The sequence below is a fragment of the Phalangium opilio genome, unplaced genomic scaffold, assembly GCF_054372755.1.
Source record: "Phalangium opilio isolate 3A_F unplaced genomic scaffold, DU_Popi_V2 ptg001170l_1, whole genome shotgun sequence".
In the NCBI taxonomy this organism is placed as follows: domain Eukaryota; kingdom Metazoa; phylum Arthropoda; class Arachnida; order Opiliones; family Phalangiidae; genus Phalangium; species Phalangium opilio.
The window spans coordinates 12769098-12787591 of record NW_028324255.1 but is presented as its reverse complement, the minus strand read 5'-3'; the positions used below and the strand labels follow the sequence as shown (position 1 = coordinate 12787591).

The following is an 18494-nucleotide window of genomic DNA, read 5'->3' as shown; positions in this document are numbered from 1 at the left end:
CCGGCCCTGCCACTATGAGTGCGTTTGTGTATGATCAAAACATTCTACCTCGCAGTTGCATTGTCACACTGATTACATTTGAAGGGTTTTTCACCACTGTGAATGCGTTGATGAGTGATCAAATTAATCTTCTGCGTGTACGCATTGTCACACTGATTACATTTGAAGGGTTTTTCACCACTGTGAATGCGTTGATGTCTGAACAAACCATTCTTCCTCGCACTTACATAGTCACATTGATTACATTTGAAGGGTTTTTCACCACTGTGAACGCGTTGATGCATTATTAAATTACTCTTGTGAGTGCAGGCATAATCACACTGATCACATTTGAAGGGTTTTTCTTCACGGTGAATGCGCTGATGGACGTTCAAATGAAAGCTCTGCGAGCTGGCATATTCACATTGATCACACTTGAAGGGTTTTTCACCACTGTGAATGCGTTTGTGTATGATCAAAACATTCTTCCGCGTACTTGCATATTCACATTGATCACACTTGAAGGGTTTTTCACCACTGTGAATGCGTTTGTGTATGTTCAAAACATTCTTCCGCGTACTTGCATAGTCACACTGATCACATTTAAAGGGTTTTTCACCACTGTGAATGCGTTCATGTGTGGTCAAATCACTCTTACACGTACTTGCATAGTCACACTGATCACATTTGAAGGGTTTTTCACCACTGTGAATGCGTTGATGTCTGAACAAATCATTCTTCCACGTACTTGCATAATCACACTGATCGCATTTGAAGCGTTTTTCTTTGGTATTCTTTCGAATGTCAAGTTCAAGATCCCTTTCATATTCAGGTGAATATTTGTATCGAGTTGAACATTTTTTCTGGGATTTTCCTACAGAAAAGAAATAAAGTAAAACCTCAAATGACATCATAACAACGCTTCAAAAACATTGTACTGTTCAAAAGCAATTGATAAAACAGGTTATGCTTAGGCTTAAAGAGACACAAAGACATAGAAAACAAGTTCGTAAACAAAAATAATCACTGTCCGAGTCGAACAGCGGTCGCCAAAGACATGACCTTACCTAACCTAATACATACTTTGAGAACGTGGAAAAAATATATAATAAAACAAATTGTAAGGCATTAAAAATAGACTTATAAAACAGATTCTATATTTATTTGTTTGACTTATATTCCACGTAAATCTAGGAGGTGCACAAATCTATGACTGTTGTATTTGCAGTGATGTCACCGGTTTCGACCAAGGAGGAGGAACGGAAGTTTTCCTCCTGATTAGAATAGTTAAACTATGGTTAAACTTAAAGAACCGTCAGAGTCACTATTTAGAGACAACGCAAGTCTGCTCTATGCCCCTAGATGTCTAGCATGTGCGAATTTTAATTTAGATCAAGCCCGAGCAGAGACAAATAAACATTAATGAGCTTTGCACATTACATTATCTAAAGAATAAATGTTTAAACAGAAATGCATAAATTTCTTACACTTGGGATCTTTAAAGAGGACATAGACTATACTAATATCTGATTGAAGGTATCTGATCAACTTTGCTAAACCGCCCGCTCCTCCTTCCTCGCGTTTCATTGGCTATTAATTCTTTGTTTACTCGTTCACACAACGCAAAGATAACTTGTTTACAATTGGGTCTATAGCTACGTATATGTCACTTAGCTTCTAACATCAAATACATTAAATGTGACGTCAGGGGTAAGTGTTTCTACATCTCTTCACCTTTAATTCAATCAGAAGGGTCCAGAAAATGGCGAGTTGAAGATCTTTGAATTCCAGGTGTTACTGAAATCGACCCTGCAGCTTGGTCGAATTCGGAAATTAACTAATTGTGACTGTGTATGTCATAAAGAACAAACTTCATTCCACGTTAGAACTTTGTGTAATACAGTCTTATACAGAATGCGAACTATCCTATATTAAACGTACAAAAAATACACCTGACAATATGAACAGCAATATTCTGCCATTAAACCTCCGTAGGTGCATGATAAAACCTACAAAGTAGTGAACAAAACACAAGCAACGGTAAAGTTAAGCTTAGCGATAATTTTGCAATCTCCTGTTTCTGCTGAGACCAACTAGCAGAAGAAGTGATGACAACGATGAAGTTATTAAAGAAGCAAATTAAGATTCAAAGCAAAAATATATTAATTAGTTATTGTGGTAAAAATATCATTCTTTAATAGCGAAGATATCATTACTGATATCATTTTAATATTAAATATTGTTGATGAATAAATTCATGGTCATATTCAATTTGTTCGTGAAGGTTTTAAAAATAACTAACACAAATATAGTATCACTACCAGTTTTCCGTTAAGACGTTAGGCTAGTTACTTTCCACAATTTTGTAATATCATATGGCCGTCCGGTGACTATTCCGTAACGATAGGTTTTTACGATTTTTCAACGAACGAAAACTTTGTCTTAGTGAGTATCTACTACAGTTGTCTAGAACAGTAATGTGTGAGACGAAAATGAAAACACGTTGCGCAAATAACACATTTTGAAATGGTTCTTTAAAAGTTTTAAATTGCCGAGTATGCTTAAATACAATCCACTTAATTAGTGCATATGATTATAACATTGATGTCTGATCAAATTACTCTTCCTCACACTTGCATAGTCAAACTGATCACATTTGAAGGGTTTTTCACCGCTATGAATGCGTTGATGTTCGATTAAAGTACACTTACGGGTACTAACATAATCACACTCATCGCATTTAAAGGATTTCTCACCAGTGTGAATGCATTGATGTGTGACCAAATTAATCTTCTGCGTACATTTATTGTCACACTCTTCACATTTTAAGGGTTTTTCATCACTGTGAACGAGTTTACGTCGGATTAAATGGCTCTTTCGTGCGCTGCCATAATCACACTGATCACATTTGAAGGGTTTTTCACCACTGTGAGTGCGTTGATGTCTGGTCAAATCATCCTTTCGCGCACTTGCATAGTCACACTGATCACACCCGAAGGGTTTTTCACCACTGTGAATGCGTTTGTGCATGGTCAAAACATTCTTCCGCTTATTTGCATAGTCACACTGATCACATTTGAAGGGTTTTTCACCACTGTGAATGCGTTGATGTCTGATCAAACTACTCTTCCACGTACTTTCATAATCACACTGATCACATTTGAAGGGTTTTTCTTTGGTATCCTTTCGAATGTCAAGTTCAAGCTCCCTTTTATTTTCAGGTGAATATTTGTATCGAGTTGAACATATTTTCTTGGAATTTCCTACAGAAAGAAAATAGATTAAAATCTCATATGATATCATACAACTCGAATGACAAAAATTTCAATCTTCAAAGGCATTTGGTATAATAGTTTATGCTTAGGCTTGAAAAGACACAAAGGCAAACGAAACAAGTTCAGAAACAATAATAATCCATGTCCGAGTCGAAACAGCGGTTTCCAAAGGTTTGACTTTACCAAATCGAATATATGCTTTGAGAACGTGGAAGATTCAAACTTGACCCCACGTTAGAAACTTGTGTAATACAGAATGCAAACTTCCCCATAATAAACTTCTAATAAAATACACGTGACAATATGAACAGCAATATCCTGCCATTAAACTACCGTAGGTGCATGATAACACCTACAAAGTTGTGAACAAAACACAAGCATGAATTCAACGGTAAAGTTAAGCTTAGCGACAATTTTGCAGTCTCTCCTGTTTCTGCTGAAACCAACTAGCACTAGAAGTGATGACGAAGTTAAACAAAGGAAAGAAGCAATAAAATATTAATCAATTATTGTGGTAAAAATATCATTCTTTAATAGCGAAGATTTAATTATGATATACCATTTGTTATATTATATATTGATAAGTAGTTTAAAAGGGTTATATTCAATATTGTTCGTTAATGTTTTATAAATAAATAACACAAACATCGTATTACTAACAGTTTCCCGTTAAGACGTCAGGCTTGATACATTCCACAATTTTGTAATACCACATAGCCCGTCCGGTGACTATTCCGTAACGATAGGTTTTTACTATTTTTCAACGAACGAAAACTTTTTCTTAGTGAGTATCTACTACAGTTGTCAAGAACAGTAATGTGTGAAACGAAAATGAAACCACGTTGCGCAATTAACACATTTTGAAATGGTTCTTTAAAAGTTCTAAATTGCTGAGTAATCCACTCAATTAGTCCATGTGATTATAACGTTGATGTCTGATCAAATTACTCTTCCGCGTGAATTCATAGTCTCACTGATCACATTTGAAGGGCTTTTCACCACTGTGAATGAGTTGATGTGTGACCAAACTAATCTTCTGCGCACATTTATAGTCACACTCTTCACATTTGAAGGGTTTTTCATCACTGTGAATGACTTTATGTCGGATTAAATGGCTCTTCCGCGCGCTGCCATAATCACACTGATCACATTTGAAGGGTTTTTCACCACTGTGAGTGCGTTGATGACTGATCAAATTTTTCTTCTGCACGCACGCATAGTCACACTGATCACATTTGAAGGGTTTTTCATCACTGTGAATGCGTTGATGTCTGAACAAATCATATTTCCGTGTGAAAGAGTATTCACACTGATTACATTTGAAAGGTTTTTCACCACTGTGAATGCGTTGATGAGTGATCAATTTATTCTTCTGCGTGCACGCATATTCACACTGATCACATTTGAAGGGTTTTTCACCACTGTGAGTGCGTTTGTGTATGATCAAAACATTCTTCCGCGTACTTGCATAGTCACAATGATCACATTTGAAGCGTTTTTCACCATTGTGAATGCGTTGATGAGTGATCAAATTATTATTCTGCGTGGCGGCATAGTCACACTGATCACACTTGAAGGGTTTTTCACCACTGTGAATGCGTTGATGTCTGATCAAATCATCCTTCCGCGTACTAGCATAATCACACTGATCACATTTGAAGCGTTTTTCTTTGGTATTCTTTCGAATGTCAAGTTCAAGATCCCTTTCATATTCAGGTGAATATTTGTATCGAGTTGAACATTTTTTCTTATATTTTCCTACAGAAAGGAAATAAATTAAAACCACAAATGATATCATACAACACGCTTCAAAAACATTGTACTGTTCAAAAGCTATTGATAAAACAGGTTATGCTTAGGCTTAAAGAGACACAAAGACAAAGAAAAGAAGTTCGTAAACAAAAATAATCAACGTCCGAGTCGAACAGCGGTCTCCAAAACCTAATATACTCGTTGGGAACGTGGAAGATTTTTGAGTTCCTGGTGTTACTGATATCAACCCTGCAGCTTGGTCGAATTTGGAAATTAACCATTTGTGACTGTGTATGTCATAAAGAACAAACAAACAACTTTCTCAAATATACATGTATATATGATTCAAAGTAAAAACATATTAATCAATTATTGTGGTAAAATTATAATTCAATTTGAATTTTTAGTTAACAGTGTTAACTCTGCCAATCTAATTCCCGGTTGCGGACGATGTGAAAAGATGACAACTACCTCGGGGTGAATTTGAACCACCGACCTCTGGGTTACCGTCCCACGCTCTAACCAACTGAGCTACCGAGGTCTACGACCTCACAGTAATTCAATTAGACGTTCTTCTCTAATAGCAAAGATATCATTACTGATATACCACTTGTTATATCAAATATTGTTAATTATAGTTAAATAAAGGGTTATATTCAATATTATATATATTGTGATTGTTGCGTTGATGTTTGATCAAATTATTCTTCAATGTGCTGGAAAATCACACTGATGACATTTGAAGGGTTTTTCACCGCCAATGAATGTCTTGATGTGGGATTAAAGTACTGTTACGGGTACTAGCATAGTCACACTAATCACACTTTGAATGTATTATCAATGAAAACGAGTTTAGAAACAGAAATAATCCATGTGTCAGTCGAAACAGCGGTCTCCAAAAACTTGATCTTACCTAACCCAATTTATGCTTTCAGATTGTGGAAACTTTAAAAAAAAATTTAAAGGTAATAAAAATATGCTTATAAAACACATTCTATATTATTTGTTTGAATGATATCCCACGTGAATCTAAGAGGTGCACAAATCTGACTGTTGAATATATATGCAGTGATGTCACCGGGTTCGATCAGGGACGGGGAATGGAAGCTTTCCCCCTGATTCGATTATTTAAACTTATAGAACCGTCAGAGTCACTATTTAGAGACAACGTACAGTCTGCTTTATGCCTTCAAATGTTTAGCTCGTGTGCATTTTACTTTCAAGGCGTTTCCTGATGAATAAACGAGCATATCAACAAAAAGGGGATGACGATTAACTTAAATGGCGAGAAGAAACCTTGGCTCGAAATCCGAAAGATTGTACTTTTAACTTTCAGCTGATTATGAGAGAATCAAATGCTAGGTGACGCTGCGTAAAGTCAAATTACCAGTTTATTTCGTTCTGTCACCCCCTCTCTATTGTCAAAGTATTTTTGCTCGAAATAAGCACAACCCCAGTAACACGAGTGTTCCGCGTTCGAGTTGGTTCGAGGTAAATTCGTCGATTTATGGTCTAGTCCTTAGTTACGACTAAATTCCGACTCTTATCTAACTTCAGTTGCCAACTCCGCTTCGCAGTCGGCCGTGAGAACAATAAAATAGTGTTGGCTGATAGTTGTATTTAAGTCGGTTAATGTAATGAAGGATTAGGTCGGCTGCTCGACTCGTTACCAACTAACATGCGTTTCTATCAAATAAAAGATAACAATAAGGGTCTAGAGGTCGACATATCCGACGGCCTACCGATCACACTGAACATTTCAGATTTCGTTGTAATGAAGCTTCTTTCGCGTTTGAGTCGGTTCGAGGTAGATTCTTCGCTTTATGGCCTAGCAAAAGCGTATAGAAAACCATAAAGTGAAGGTCAGTAACTTATCTTAGGCTTTGGCTTTGGTTAACATGTAAAATGAGAAGCTCGCGGGATCTAAGTAAGCTCCTCCGATTAAACAACCAATCACCTTCCACTTGCATTACCTCATCCGAATCGTAGGCAGACGTCATACTCAAGCAAGAAATAGTTTTGCGACGCTAGCGGCGCCGGCTACTTCAGGGCAAAAATAGAAACACTAAAATATCGTCTGCTTTTTTTAAACAACCCCGGAACGGGAGTCGGGAGCGCTTCGGGTCTTCGCCTCTTCGGTCACCGCGTTAACGCCACGGCACGCTAAGTCAGGCGGCAAGGCCTAAAGTACCCCGACTTTTTTCCTAACTTCCCAAGGTGATAATTTAATTGTTATATAAATATTTAAAGTAGACTAGTTTACTAAGTTTAGTTTAGAATATGTAGTTGTCGTGGTAGTTCTTTTAATTATACAAATATTATAAAGCCGTTATTATTATTATTATTCGTTTTTGAAATGCCTCGGAAAAAAACCACAGAGCAGAATGCAGATTGCTCTTTTAGCTTTAAAGCCAAAAAACCAAAGTACGCAATACAATTTTTATGAGAAAGAATGCCGTACTTTGGGTGTACAAACGATCATAAATATACCCATTCCTAAACTAAATAAGGACATATCAATTCAAACGGAAACCGATAAGAAAGTTGTTTCTCCAACTACCGAAATTGGACGGCACACTCGTCTTTAGGCCTAATAATATAAGCAGCCGACGCAACTCCTACGAAATTTAGTGGAGCTATATTTTGTAGCCAACTCACTCATGTACCTTGTGTAACACTACGCCAATTTAATCTTCCGCCACGAAGAAGCGGCATCGTACCGGCTCTAACGAGGAGGGGGGTCGGAACAACGCGATAGAGAGGGGGCTCCTACTTTTACACGTTCAGCCCAGGCGGTAAAGACCTTCACTTTATGGTTTTCTATACGCTTTTGGGCCTAGTCAGCACTTACGACTAAAGTCCGACTCTTATCCAACTTCAGATACCAGCTCCGCTTTGAAGTCGGACGTGAGAACAAACAAATAGAGTTGGCTGATAGTTACATTTTATGTCGGTTAATGTAAGAAAGGATTAGGTCGGCTGCTCAACTCCTTACCAACTAACATTGGTTTTTATCAGAATAACAACAAGGGACGAGATGTCGGCATATCCGACTACCTACCGATCATACTAAAGATTTCAGATTTAGTTATAATGAAGCTTCTTCCGCGTTTGAGTCGGTTCGAGGTAGATTCGTCGGTTTATGGTCTAATCTGCACTTACAACTAAAGTCCGACTCTTATCCAAATTCAGTTACTAGCTCCGCTTTGAAATCTGACGTGAGAACAAACAAATAGAGTTGGCTGATAGTTACATTTTAAGTCGGTTGGTGTATGGAAGGATACACCTTCCTTACCAAGGATGTTGGTAAGGAACGCCTTAATAACTAACATGGGTTTTTATCAAATTTATAACAAGGGTCGAGAGGTCGACATATCCGACTACCTACCGATCAATACTAAACATTTCAAATTTCGTTATTTTAAGCTTAAGGAAATAATATATAGCTCCCTATAAGTATGAAACTCTCCATTTAAGCCATGTAAGCAGCATTTTCTTCCATTGCAATTGGTAAAAAGTTTCTAATACCACCTTTTAAGAGTTTTTGGCGTTAAAAAGTTGAAATATTTGTTTAGAAAATTTTCAAATTTTATATCGTAATTTAATAGTTAAAGGTCTTGAAATTATTATTATGATAATTATAACTGATTAAGTACATTGCAAAATTATCATAATAAATTAATAGATGGCGCGAGATTTTGACGAACGAGGCTAGCGCCTACACTGATACGAGGTAAGGAGTATCTTGTGTCTCTACTTGCGCGGCGATATTTCCCCGGCCCATCGTGCCTTTCGCGGGCACCTTAGGTGGCGGCGATGGTTTCGCCCCCTTATACTCGTAGTACCGAAACTTCTCCCGCGGGGCGTAAAAGCGTAAACGCGCCAAATTTGGGAGCAAATGCTGTAGTATGAAAATGTACTACGCTTCATATTTATAGGGAGCTATATATTATTTTCTTATGTTTTAAGACAAATCAAAGATACTTCGGTTTTTATCACAAACAAAACATAAAATAAAATTTTAGAATCAACAATATAGTGTAATATGTTTGTTCACCTTGATATAAATATAAATCTCTCGATTTAAGTATCATTTTAAAGTAACATTAAAGAAAATGTTACGGTTTACGGCCTATTTTAGCTTTCCCTTAAATTTACATAAGCCTTTAAAACCGTTTCTATGGTTAACTCATTGCTACTTCGTTTTTATCGGAGATAACTGCAGTCTAATGTTAAGTGCAGTCATTCATGGCTATCTCCACTTTTCGTAAATCGCCCAAGTTGCGGAATTCAGTCCAATGGGACCTACCTTCATTGGTTTCGGTTGAATGGGATTTCGGTCCAATGGGAGAGAATCATCAGAGACACTTCGCGTTACCAACAATAAAAGATCTCTAATACGATCTTTAAAAAATTCTACAGCCGACCATAAACAATCCATAAAGCCGACCATAAACAATCCATAAAGCCGACCATAAACAATCCATAAAGCCGACCATAATCAAGTCGTAAAGCCGACCATAATCAAGTCGTAAAGCCGACCATAAACAAATCGTAAAGCCTACCCTAAACAAGCCGTAAAGTCTACCCTAAACAAGCCGTAAAGCCTACCCTAAACAAGCCATAAGCCTACCCTAAACAAGCCATAAAGCTTACCCTAAACAAGCCATAAAGCCTACCCTAAACAAGCCATAAAGCCTACCCTATACAAGCCATAAAGCCGACCCTAAACAAGCCATAAAGCCGACCATAAACAATCCATAAAGCCGACCATAAACAATCCATAAAGCCGACCATAATCAAGTCGTAAAGCCGACCATAATCAAGTCGTAAAGCCGACCATAAACAAATCGTAAAACCTACCCTAAACAAGCCGTAAAGCCTACCCTAAACAAGCCATAAAGCCTACCCTATACAAGCCATAAAGCCGACCCTAAACAAGCCATAAAGCCTACCCTATACAAGCCATAAAGCCGACCACAAACAAGCCATAAATCCGACAAATAACAGTCGATAAAACCGACCGCAATTAGATTAGTAATCCGACCATAAGCAGATAACAAAGCCGACTTCTTGTTTGATAATGTAAAAGCTGGCCACGCTTACTTTTTAGAGTCGGTTAAAGTGCAGGCAAAATTTTATATCCCGACCTCATTTTGGAAATTCCGAAAATTTTCCGTGCACGTTTGAAAAGGTTGGAAAACCGCCGGACCGACCCATTTTCGGGTAGGGCATTTCGACTGTCAAAAGGAAAGTCTACCGACCATTTTGCGGCAGTATAGGGCAGTGTCGGTTGAATCTCGAGCCGACTCCGTTGGCCCAACGTCGATTTTGCTACTGGGGCATCTATGATAAGAGAAGAGTGAAGACCCTTGGCAAAACGGGGTATTTTAAGGGTTATTCAAAAGGATGAAAGGCCGTTTAGTGCTACAGTTCAAAGTATGTAGAATCTTAAAAATAACATAAAAAGTGTGAACGTTTTGTCCAACACATGTTACAACCACAACGACTGAAAGTGAGCATCGATTAGCGGCTTTTTATCCAAGATTAGTTTTCATCTAGCGGAATTTGGTTCAAAAGCTTATCATACTAATTTTCCGGCAGGGAGTCCGTGTCTCCCACATTCGAGATTTTTGGGAGAAGAAAAAAATATATTCGGATTTTATTACGCAAAACAGTAGTAACTACTCAGATAGCAGTTAAATCATGTTCATGTCTGATCAAAGAACCGTTCTCACAGCTAGTATAGTCACAATGATCACGTTTGAAGCGTTTTTCTGCGGTACCATTTGTTATGTGACGTTCAAGATCACTTTTATATTCAGGAGAATATTTGCAAAGAGTTGTACACTGCTTCTCGGATTTTCCTTCAGAAAGCAAACAAACTGAAACTTCTCACAACTTGAACCAAACACATTTTACTGTTCAATAGTACTTGATAAAGCCGGTCATTCCGAGTACTAAAATGACGCAAAGTTAAAGAAAACAAGTTTAGAAAACAAAATTAATACCGCTCCGAATCGAGATGACTGTCTCCGAAGATTTTACCTATCATAAAGTGGAAACTAATATAATATAATGTCCTCTCTTCTTTTTGTTTCTAGGTGACGGAGTGAAAATGAAAGTAACTGCAATTCGTTAACAAATTAAGTTACGACTGTGTGGGATACACTTGGCCCTGGCGTTACCCTTATGAACTGAATATACGCATCTTGGGCCTAGGTGAGCTACACGACCATTGGGAGTAAAGTACTAAGGTCTTATCAATCTGAGCAACGTTTGCTTGGGTGTCTCTTTAAGACACCAAGGATGGCCGGGTACCTGTATTTTTAAAAAGGAATTTTTTCTCGCCCGGTGGCCACGGAGCTCAGGCCCAAAAGCATCAAATATTGAAATTAATATTATTCGTAGGAAAAATTTTCCGTTTAAATTAAAAAAAAATCTTACTAAGTTAAAAACGTATTAATTTAAATGAGACAAAATTTTTAGAAACTTAAGCCTGAAAATGCTAAGGATTGAGGATTAGGTTGAAAAATTCCGGGGAAGACAGAAGAAATGAGGGTTAGAAACGATCGGGTTAAAAAACCTGTTAGGGGAACCACTGGAAAATTTTGAAACATGCTCTGTTTTTGGTGAGGTTTCCACTGTAAGTGGGCCAATTTTGACAATTTTTGAGTTTTATATTCCAGTCCCAAAAATCGCTGCTGACCCTAAGCGTAAAATGACTTACCAATTTCCGAACTGGCAGAAGTTGTATTACTTTCGGAATTATTTGACGAGCTACTTTCCGATGCATCAGAGCTGGACACTGAAGTATTATCTTCAACTTCAATCGGCACTCTTGGTAAATCGCTTGGCAAGTACAGTTTCATAGCTTGATTTTGTCTATTATCAGTTTTCTTTGAATCGGTCAAGGTGATTTTGGACTGGTTATCATCAAGATTCTTCTCTGGAGCTTTTTCTAGAGAATTGCTTTCCATATTTGCGTCAAGCGACGACAATTCCCAACGTTTTTCAAGACACAATTTCTTGGATCGAGTTGCTTTACTCTCATTACCTCTCTTTGTCGAAGAAATTCGTGATTTAGGATAAGAATTGTTAATTTTAAGATTGTTCTCGAGAGGCGAATCTGTCGTTGGGACAGGAGACATTTCCAACTGTGTTTCGCCCTCAAGGTTTGGTAAATAAGGAACACAGTCACTGTATTTTAGTTTAGGAATACACAGTTTCATAACTCGCGTTCCAAGACCCGCGTTTTTAGCCTTTTTCGAGGTAGTTTTAGTTTGGGATGTGTTTTCTTTGCCAACCTCCGCGTCACATTCAGGTGATTCTTCCTTAATATCTTCTTCAGTCAGCGTGCCTTGGATATTGCAAGCACCTTCAGCTTTTACCAACGAACCTTAATGGTCAAAACGAAAAAATAGTTTTATTAAACTGGAACTACATCAGATTGCGTCTCAGAATTACGATAATGTGACACCGTACCTAAACCAAATTGCTCGAGGTCCGTGGCTTCCACTTTAAGCAGACTTTGGTAAATGTTGCTGGGTATCTCAGCTGGTATACTTAGCGAACTATCCAAATAAAAAATCGTCAAAACTGATATAGCAACAGTAATAAAAGATAAATACATTTTATCAGAAGGGGATAATGGAAGAAGGATGACACTCTGTAACCTCTTAATACTTTAGTTACATGTAACATGATTCTTCCCAGGCTCACCCTTTTTGAACATTTGCTTTCCTGCTCAACAAACTTCAGATGGGCATCGCACCGTGCTAGGGTGAATTCTAAAACTGTTTGGTACTAAATCCTCAGCAATCAACACACAAACCTTGATTGTCTTGACGTGGGACAACAATCCACAAGCGCATGCGCCTAGACTATTTATCGCGTAAGCGCATGATTCGGTTTAATAGTAACCTTGCTCCAAATGTAAAATGATGTTGGGAAGAATCATGTTACAATTACCCAGCCGCTTTGTGGCACACTTCTCTCGAAGAATTACATAACTCTGATTTTATTCACGATTATCGTGGCAAGGCTTAACGAATCAAGTTTTATGGACGCGAATTAGTCAGTCAAATAAAAAATTCTTCTTGAGCTTAAACTTAACCATAGCCGAGACTTGGCTATGGTTTAGTTTAATCACATGACACAAGATGCTCCCATAGTCGAGAGGTGGAGATGACTGGCCTGCTAAGCTTAGCAAAGGCTAGTTTTAGATAGGACTGTTCACGAGCCGAGCTGGGTCTTGGCTCTGCTCTAGCTCGGTTAACATATATGTGTTTAACAAAAATTGCTACTACCAACATAAGACTAGAGAACGACTCTAAATGCTATCCCATGTTTAGGAATGTAGTGGTTCAGTAAAACCCGCTCAGTAAAGTGTCAAGAAATCGTTATATGCTCACGGTTAGAGGCGAGAGAAAGCAAATTTCCCCACGCTCTATTTCTTGTAAAAAGGGAACGCTATTGGTGGAAAGAAGGACTAAAAAGAAAGCACTATTTCCGTGACTAAACTCGCGAGTCGTAGTGGCTCGATGCCTATCGGCTCGGCTCGACCTTAAAAAAGCTCGCTCGAGCTCATGAAGAGTCCTAGTTTTAGATCCGCCCTCGTGGACAAGTTCTCATTGGTTTTTTGCTTTAAATACCTTTGTATTTGTTCTTCTGTTTGTTGATTTATCAGAACAGGATGAGATAATTCCTGTTCATTCAGTCCTAAATCATTTTCAACAGGTTCTGATTTCACACATTCAATGTTGGCTCTTTCACTTTCCTCCTATGTTATAAACAAATAACAATAATTGAACTAATACTTTTAACCTGATTCTCTTTCACATCGACTACGAAAATGAAGAATGTCACAAACCATCAGGTCCTTGATTTTACTTTCCAACTCATTAATGACCCCATTGAGCCTTTCAATTTCATCCAGTTTCTCATTTATCGTAAACAAAGTTCTCATTCTCTCCTTTTTCACGTTTGATATTAAACCATTACACTGAAAAAATAGGCTGCATTACAAAATAGGACTCCCTTCTACGCAGAATGTCTTTTAAAGTGTCCAGAAAGAAAACAACAATGATGAGAACAAATGGGGGATCAGAAGGGGTTTTTTCGTCAAGGGCTCCACCAGAGGCTTGCGGGCGCGAGAGCTTTGCAAGAACTATAAGTAAGGCTGTAGTTTGTGTATGTAGGCATAGAGCTCCCACAAGGCTCTTGTGGTGCCCTTTAATAACACTATAAATGGTCGAGAGATGTGTTTCCATAAGCCTATGGTGACCGGCTTATGGTGTTTCTAATCACCCACAAGTAAACATTGGTTTACTTAAGGTTTTTCTTATGCGATTTATACTTTAAAGCAAATGTCAGCTCCTATGGCGCCCGTGACACACTGATTAACCTTCTCCACACCAATTTTATGTAGCCAAAGGCAGGAACCAATCAGAAATCGTCCTCAAGGGCGAAGCTAGACCTAGCCTTTGATAAGCTTTTTGGGTCAGTCAACTCCACCCCTTGACTATGGGAGTATCTAGTGCCGTTTTGGGTCATTCCTATTTTAGAGGCCGTTTTCCATAGTGGTAAAGTTTTTAGTAGGATGGTAGTAAAAATAGTAGTATTCCCCCTACATGGAAAAGCAAAACCTATGATGGAGAAAATAGTATGAATTGCTACATTGTGCCGACTAACCATAAATTTCCGCCTTTTCCAAAACATTGCTGACTAACCATAAATTGCCGCCTTTTCCAAAATATTGCTGACTAACCATAAATTGCCGCCTTTTCCAAAATATTGCTGACTAACAATAAATTGCCGCCTTTTCCAAATTATTTCTGACTAACCATAAATTGCCGCCTTTTCCAAAATATTGTTATATTACTGTCTTTTTCCGTGTAATGAGGCGCATACTTAGCCTTTCGTGAATAAACAGGAAAAATGAAATGGGGTAATGCACTGGCCTTTTAACAAGGCGTTTTAAGTGTTCTAATTGCGAGGCCAGTACAGAATGAACATGTAAAACGAAATGTTGAAATAATACATTGGCCTTTTAACTAGGGGTCCTAAGAGACATAATTGCGAGGCTAGTACAGATATGCCCTTAGGTTCAAGCGAGATTAGACCAGGTTAGGTTAGGTTAGGTTTGGTTTAGGCGAGGCGGGTGAAATTTCATGTCGGGCCTCTCAAGTAGGCGTTGGTAGTGGCCTACTTGAGAGGCCATTAGAAAATGAACACGCAAAATTAAACTAGGGACAATACATGGGTCTCTTATCTATGTTTTTATCGTCGGCTACTTGCCGTTCGTGAATAAATATTAAAAACGAAATGGAAGTATCACATTGGCCTTTAAACTAGGTGTCCTAAGTGGCCTAATTGCGAGGCCAGTACAGATATGTCCTAACGTTCCAATTAGGTTAGGTTAGGTTAGGTTTGGTTAGGTTTGGTTAGGTTAGGTTAGGTTTGGTTAGGTTAAGTTTCTGGCCGCTCATCTTGGCGTCAGTAGTGGCGTACTTGAGAGGCCAGTAGAGAATAAACAAGCGAAGTGGAACCATGGTTAGGTTAGGTTTCTGGCCGCTCAACTAGGCGTCAGTAGTGGCCTACTTGAGAGGCCAGTAGAGAGAATCAAGCAAAATGGAACCATAGATTATTACACTGGCCGCTCAACTAGGCGTCAGTAGTGGCCTACTTGAGAGGCCAGTAGAGAATAAACAAGCAGAATGGAACCATAGACTATTACACTGGCCTCTGAACTAGGCGTCAGTGGTGGCCTACTTGAGAGGCCAGTAGAGAATAAACAAGCAAAATGGAACCATGGACTATTACACTGGCCGCTCAACTAGGCGTCAGTAGTGGCCTACTTGAGAGGCCAGTAGAAAATAAACAAACAAAATGGAACCATGGACTATTGCACTGGCCTCTAAAATAGGCGTCAGTAGTGGCCTACTTGAGAGGCCAGTAGAGAATAAACAAACAAAATGGAACCATGGACTATTACACTGGCCTCTAAAATAGGCGTCAGTAGTGGCCTACTTGAGAGGCCAGTAGAGAATAAACAAGCAAAATGGAACCATGGACTATTACACTGGCCGCTAGACTAGACGTCAGTAGTGGCCTACTTGAGAGGCCAGTAGAGAATAAACAAGCAAAATGGAAGCATGGACTATTACACTGGCCGCTCAACTAGGCGTCCGTAGTTGCCTACTTGAGAGGCCAGTAGAGAATAAACAAGCAAAATGGAACCATGGACTATTTCACTGGCCGCTCAACCAGGCGTCAGTAGTGGCCTACTTGAGAGGCCAGTAGAGAATAAACAAGCAAAATGGAACCATGGACTATTACACTGGCCGCTCAACTAGCCGTCAGTAGTGGCCTACTTGAGAGGCCAGTAGAGATGGGGTTTACTGATTTCTGTGTAGAGACAGACGAGACTATGAGTGGCTTCACAATAGGGCGACTATAGACACCTGGTTGAGAGGCCAAGATCTGGGGAAGTTCCCTTTGGTGACATATGTTTCGTTATTTTGAGCGCATTAATAGTACAAAATGAATTTCTTTTGGGAAATTTCGATGAGAACATTAGGTTAAATAATCAAAAACTGTTAAAACAGTAAAATCATACGAAAACGTTGCTTCTGAAATATGCCCAATGAGTATTCAAATAGAGCTGTTCATAGTATTTTCTCCGTCATTGGTCTAGCTTTTTGATCTAGGAAAAATACTACTATTTTTACTACTATCCTACTAAAAAAAATCCCACTATCGAAGGCGGCCTCGTAAATAGGAAAGATCCGCCGTTTTTTATACTAAACCACAGTCACAGCAAAGAGGGTCACAGCTGAGACTTGCTTTAAAGGGATACTAGATTGGATGGCTCATGCTGTACTGGGCAAAACACTATAGGCTTTGAAACTCACCTTGGCTTTTAGTTGCTTTATTTGATCATCTTTGCTTAAGTGATCACAGTTGCAATCATTCTCCTCCATTTCCTATAAACAAAGTCCAGTTTTTTGAAATTTCAAATTTCTGTGCAAACCACGGATAGTCCAATAATTTCTCAAGTGAAGTACCTCTTTAAGCGCCACCCTTTGAAGACTTATTAAACTCATTTCGGAAATGTCTGACTCTAAAGACATAACTTTCAAACTAGAGATATTTTATCAAAAACAAATAACAAATCCTTTTACGAAAATCATTCCCCCAGTGTTGCCAAAAAACTGAGTGAGAAGATAGAAAGGCTACAATTTACAGAATAATAAAATTTAATGAGAAAATTCAAAAATTCGGTAGGATTTTACTTTACTTAACTAACTCAACCAACACTTGATTCTGACTAATTAGGCCACGGGGATTTCGGAAAAAATAGTGAAAAAATTCTAAACCCGCCGCAAGTTGGTCAAAAATTTTTTTGAAAATTTTAAAATTGCATGTACTTACCGCTATAGACTAAACGCACTATGCACTCAATCTTTGATAATATGCCGGGGGGAGGGCAACTATAAGAACTTCAAAGACTCGCGACGGAAGTATAGCTATGGAATTTTTAAGACCTACTGAATTTAACAAAACCATTCATTTTTGGTACTGGGATCGAAACGTAATCTGTGTAAAATTCCAAAATATTGCGTAAAGAAAAATTTAGAAATGCCAAAAATAAGGAAAAGGAGAATATAGGCGAGAAATGGCGAAAATTAGCGATATTTTAGTTTCTAAAACAAGCATTAAAACTTTTGGGAAGTATTTAAAAGTAAATCAATATTTTGGGAAAAAAGGCACTAATTGGTTTTTAAGTAACTAGGCCTAATCGCAAACAGAAATTTTGGAAAAGGTGGTAAACTAGCTAATAAGTAACCAAACCGAACCCTAAATAATAATATTTGAAAAGGTGGATTTTAATTGAGAAAAAAATTAGGAATAGGGCGCATTTTATTTGAGTTGTAAATGAAGTAATCATCAAAACTTTGGAAAAAGCTGACTTTAGTTGAGAAATATTTCAGAAAAGGTTGCATTCTATTTGGGTTGTACATGAAGTAATCATCAAGTTTTTGGAGCAGGCTTCAAATAATTTGGGAAGCAAATGAACGCAAAGGCAAAATTATGGAAAATAGCGCAAATTATTTGGAAGTAAATGGTAATATTTGTAAAAGGCGTCATATTTTACAGCAATATTTTGGAAAAGGCGTCAAATTTTACAGCAATATTTTGGAAAAGCGTCATATTTTACAGCAATATTTTGTAGAAGGCGTCATATTTTACAGCAATATTTTGTAAAAGGCGTCATATTTTACAGCAATATTTTGTAAAAGGCGTCATATTTTACAGCAATATTTTGGAAAAGGTGTCATATTTTACAGCAATATTTTGGAAAAGGCGTCATATTTTACAGCAATATTTTGGAAAAGGCGTTATATTTTACAGCAATATTTTGGAAAAGGCGTCATATTTTACAGCAATATTTTGGAAAAGGCGTCAAATTTTACAGCAATATTT

The 18494-nt window shown here is 38.0% G+C and overlaps 2 protein-coding genes across 2 annotated transcripts in view; one reads left to right on the top strand and one right to left on the bottom strand.

Moving 5' to 3' along the window:
• The window catches only part of LOC149587344 (uncharacterized), a 280925-nt gene that overhangs the window by 195473 nt on the left and 66958 nt on the right, over positions 1-18494 (top strand). The window lies entirely within an intron of this gene.
• On the bottom strand, positions 45-17289 carry LOC149587348 (uncharacterized). The gene is made up of 13 exons (XM_089863565.1): positions 17075-17289; positions 16922-16993; positions 13879-14010; positions 13661-13788; positions 12492-12580; positions 11737-12405; positions 4229-5012; positions 3478-3535; positions 3285-3344; positions 3117-3242; positions 2701-2877; positions 1183-1253; positions 45-900 (listed from the first exon to the last, which is right to left on the bottom strand). Exons 1-13 carry the CDS (start codon positions 17138-17140, stop codon positions 45-47), a joined length of 3288 nt encoding a protein of 1095 aa, XP_089719691.1. The 5' UTR covers positions 17141-17289.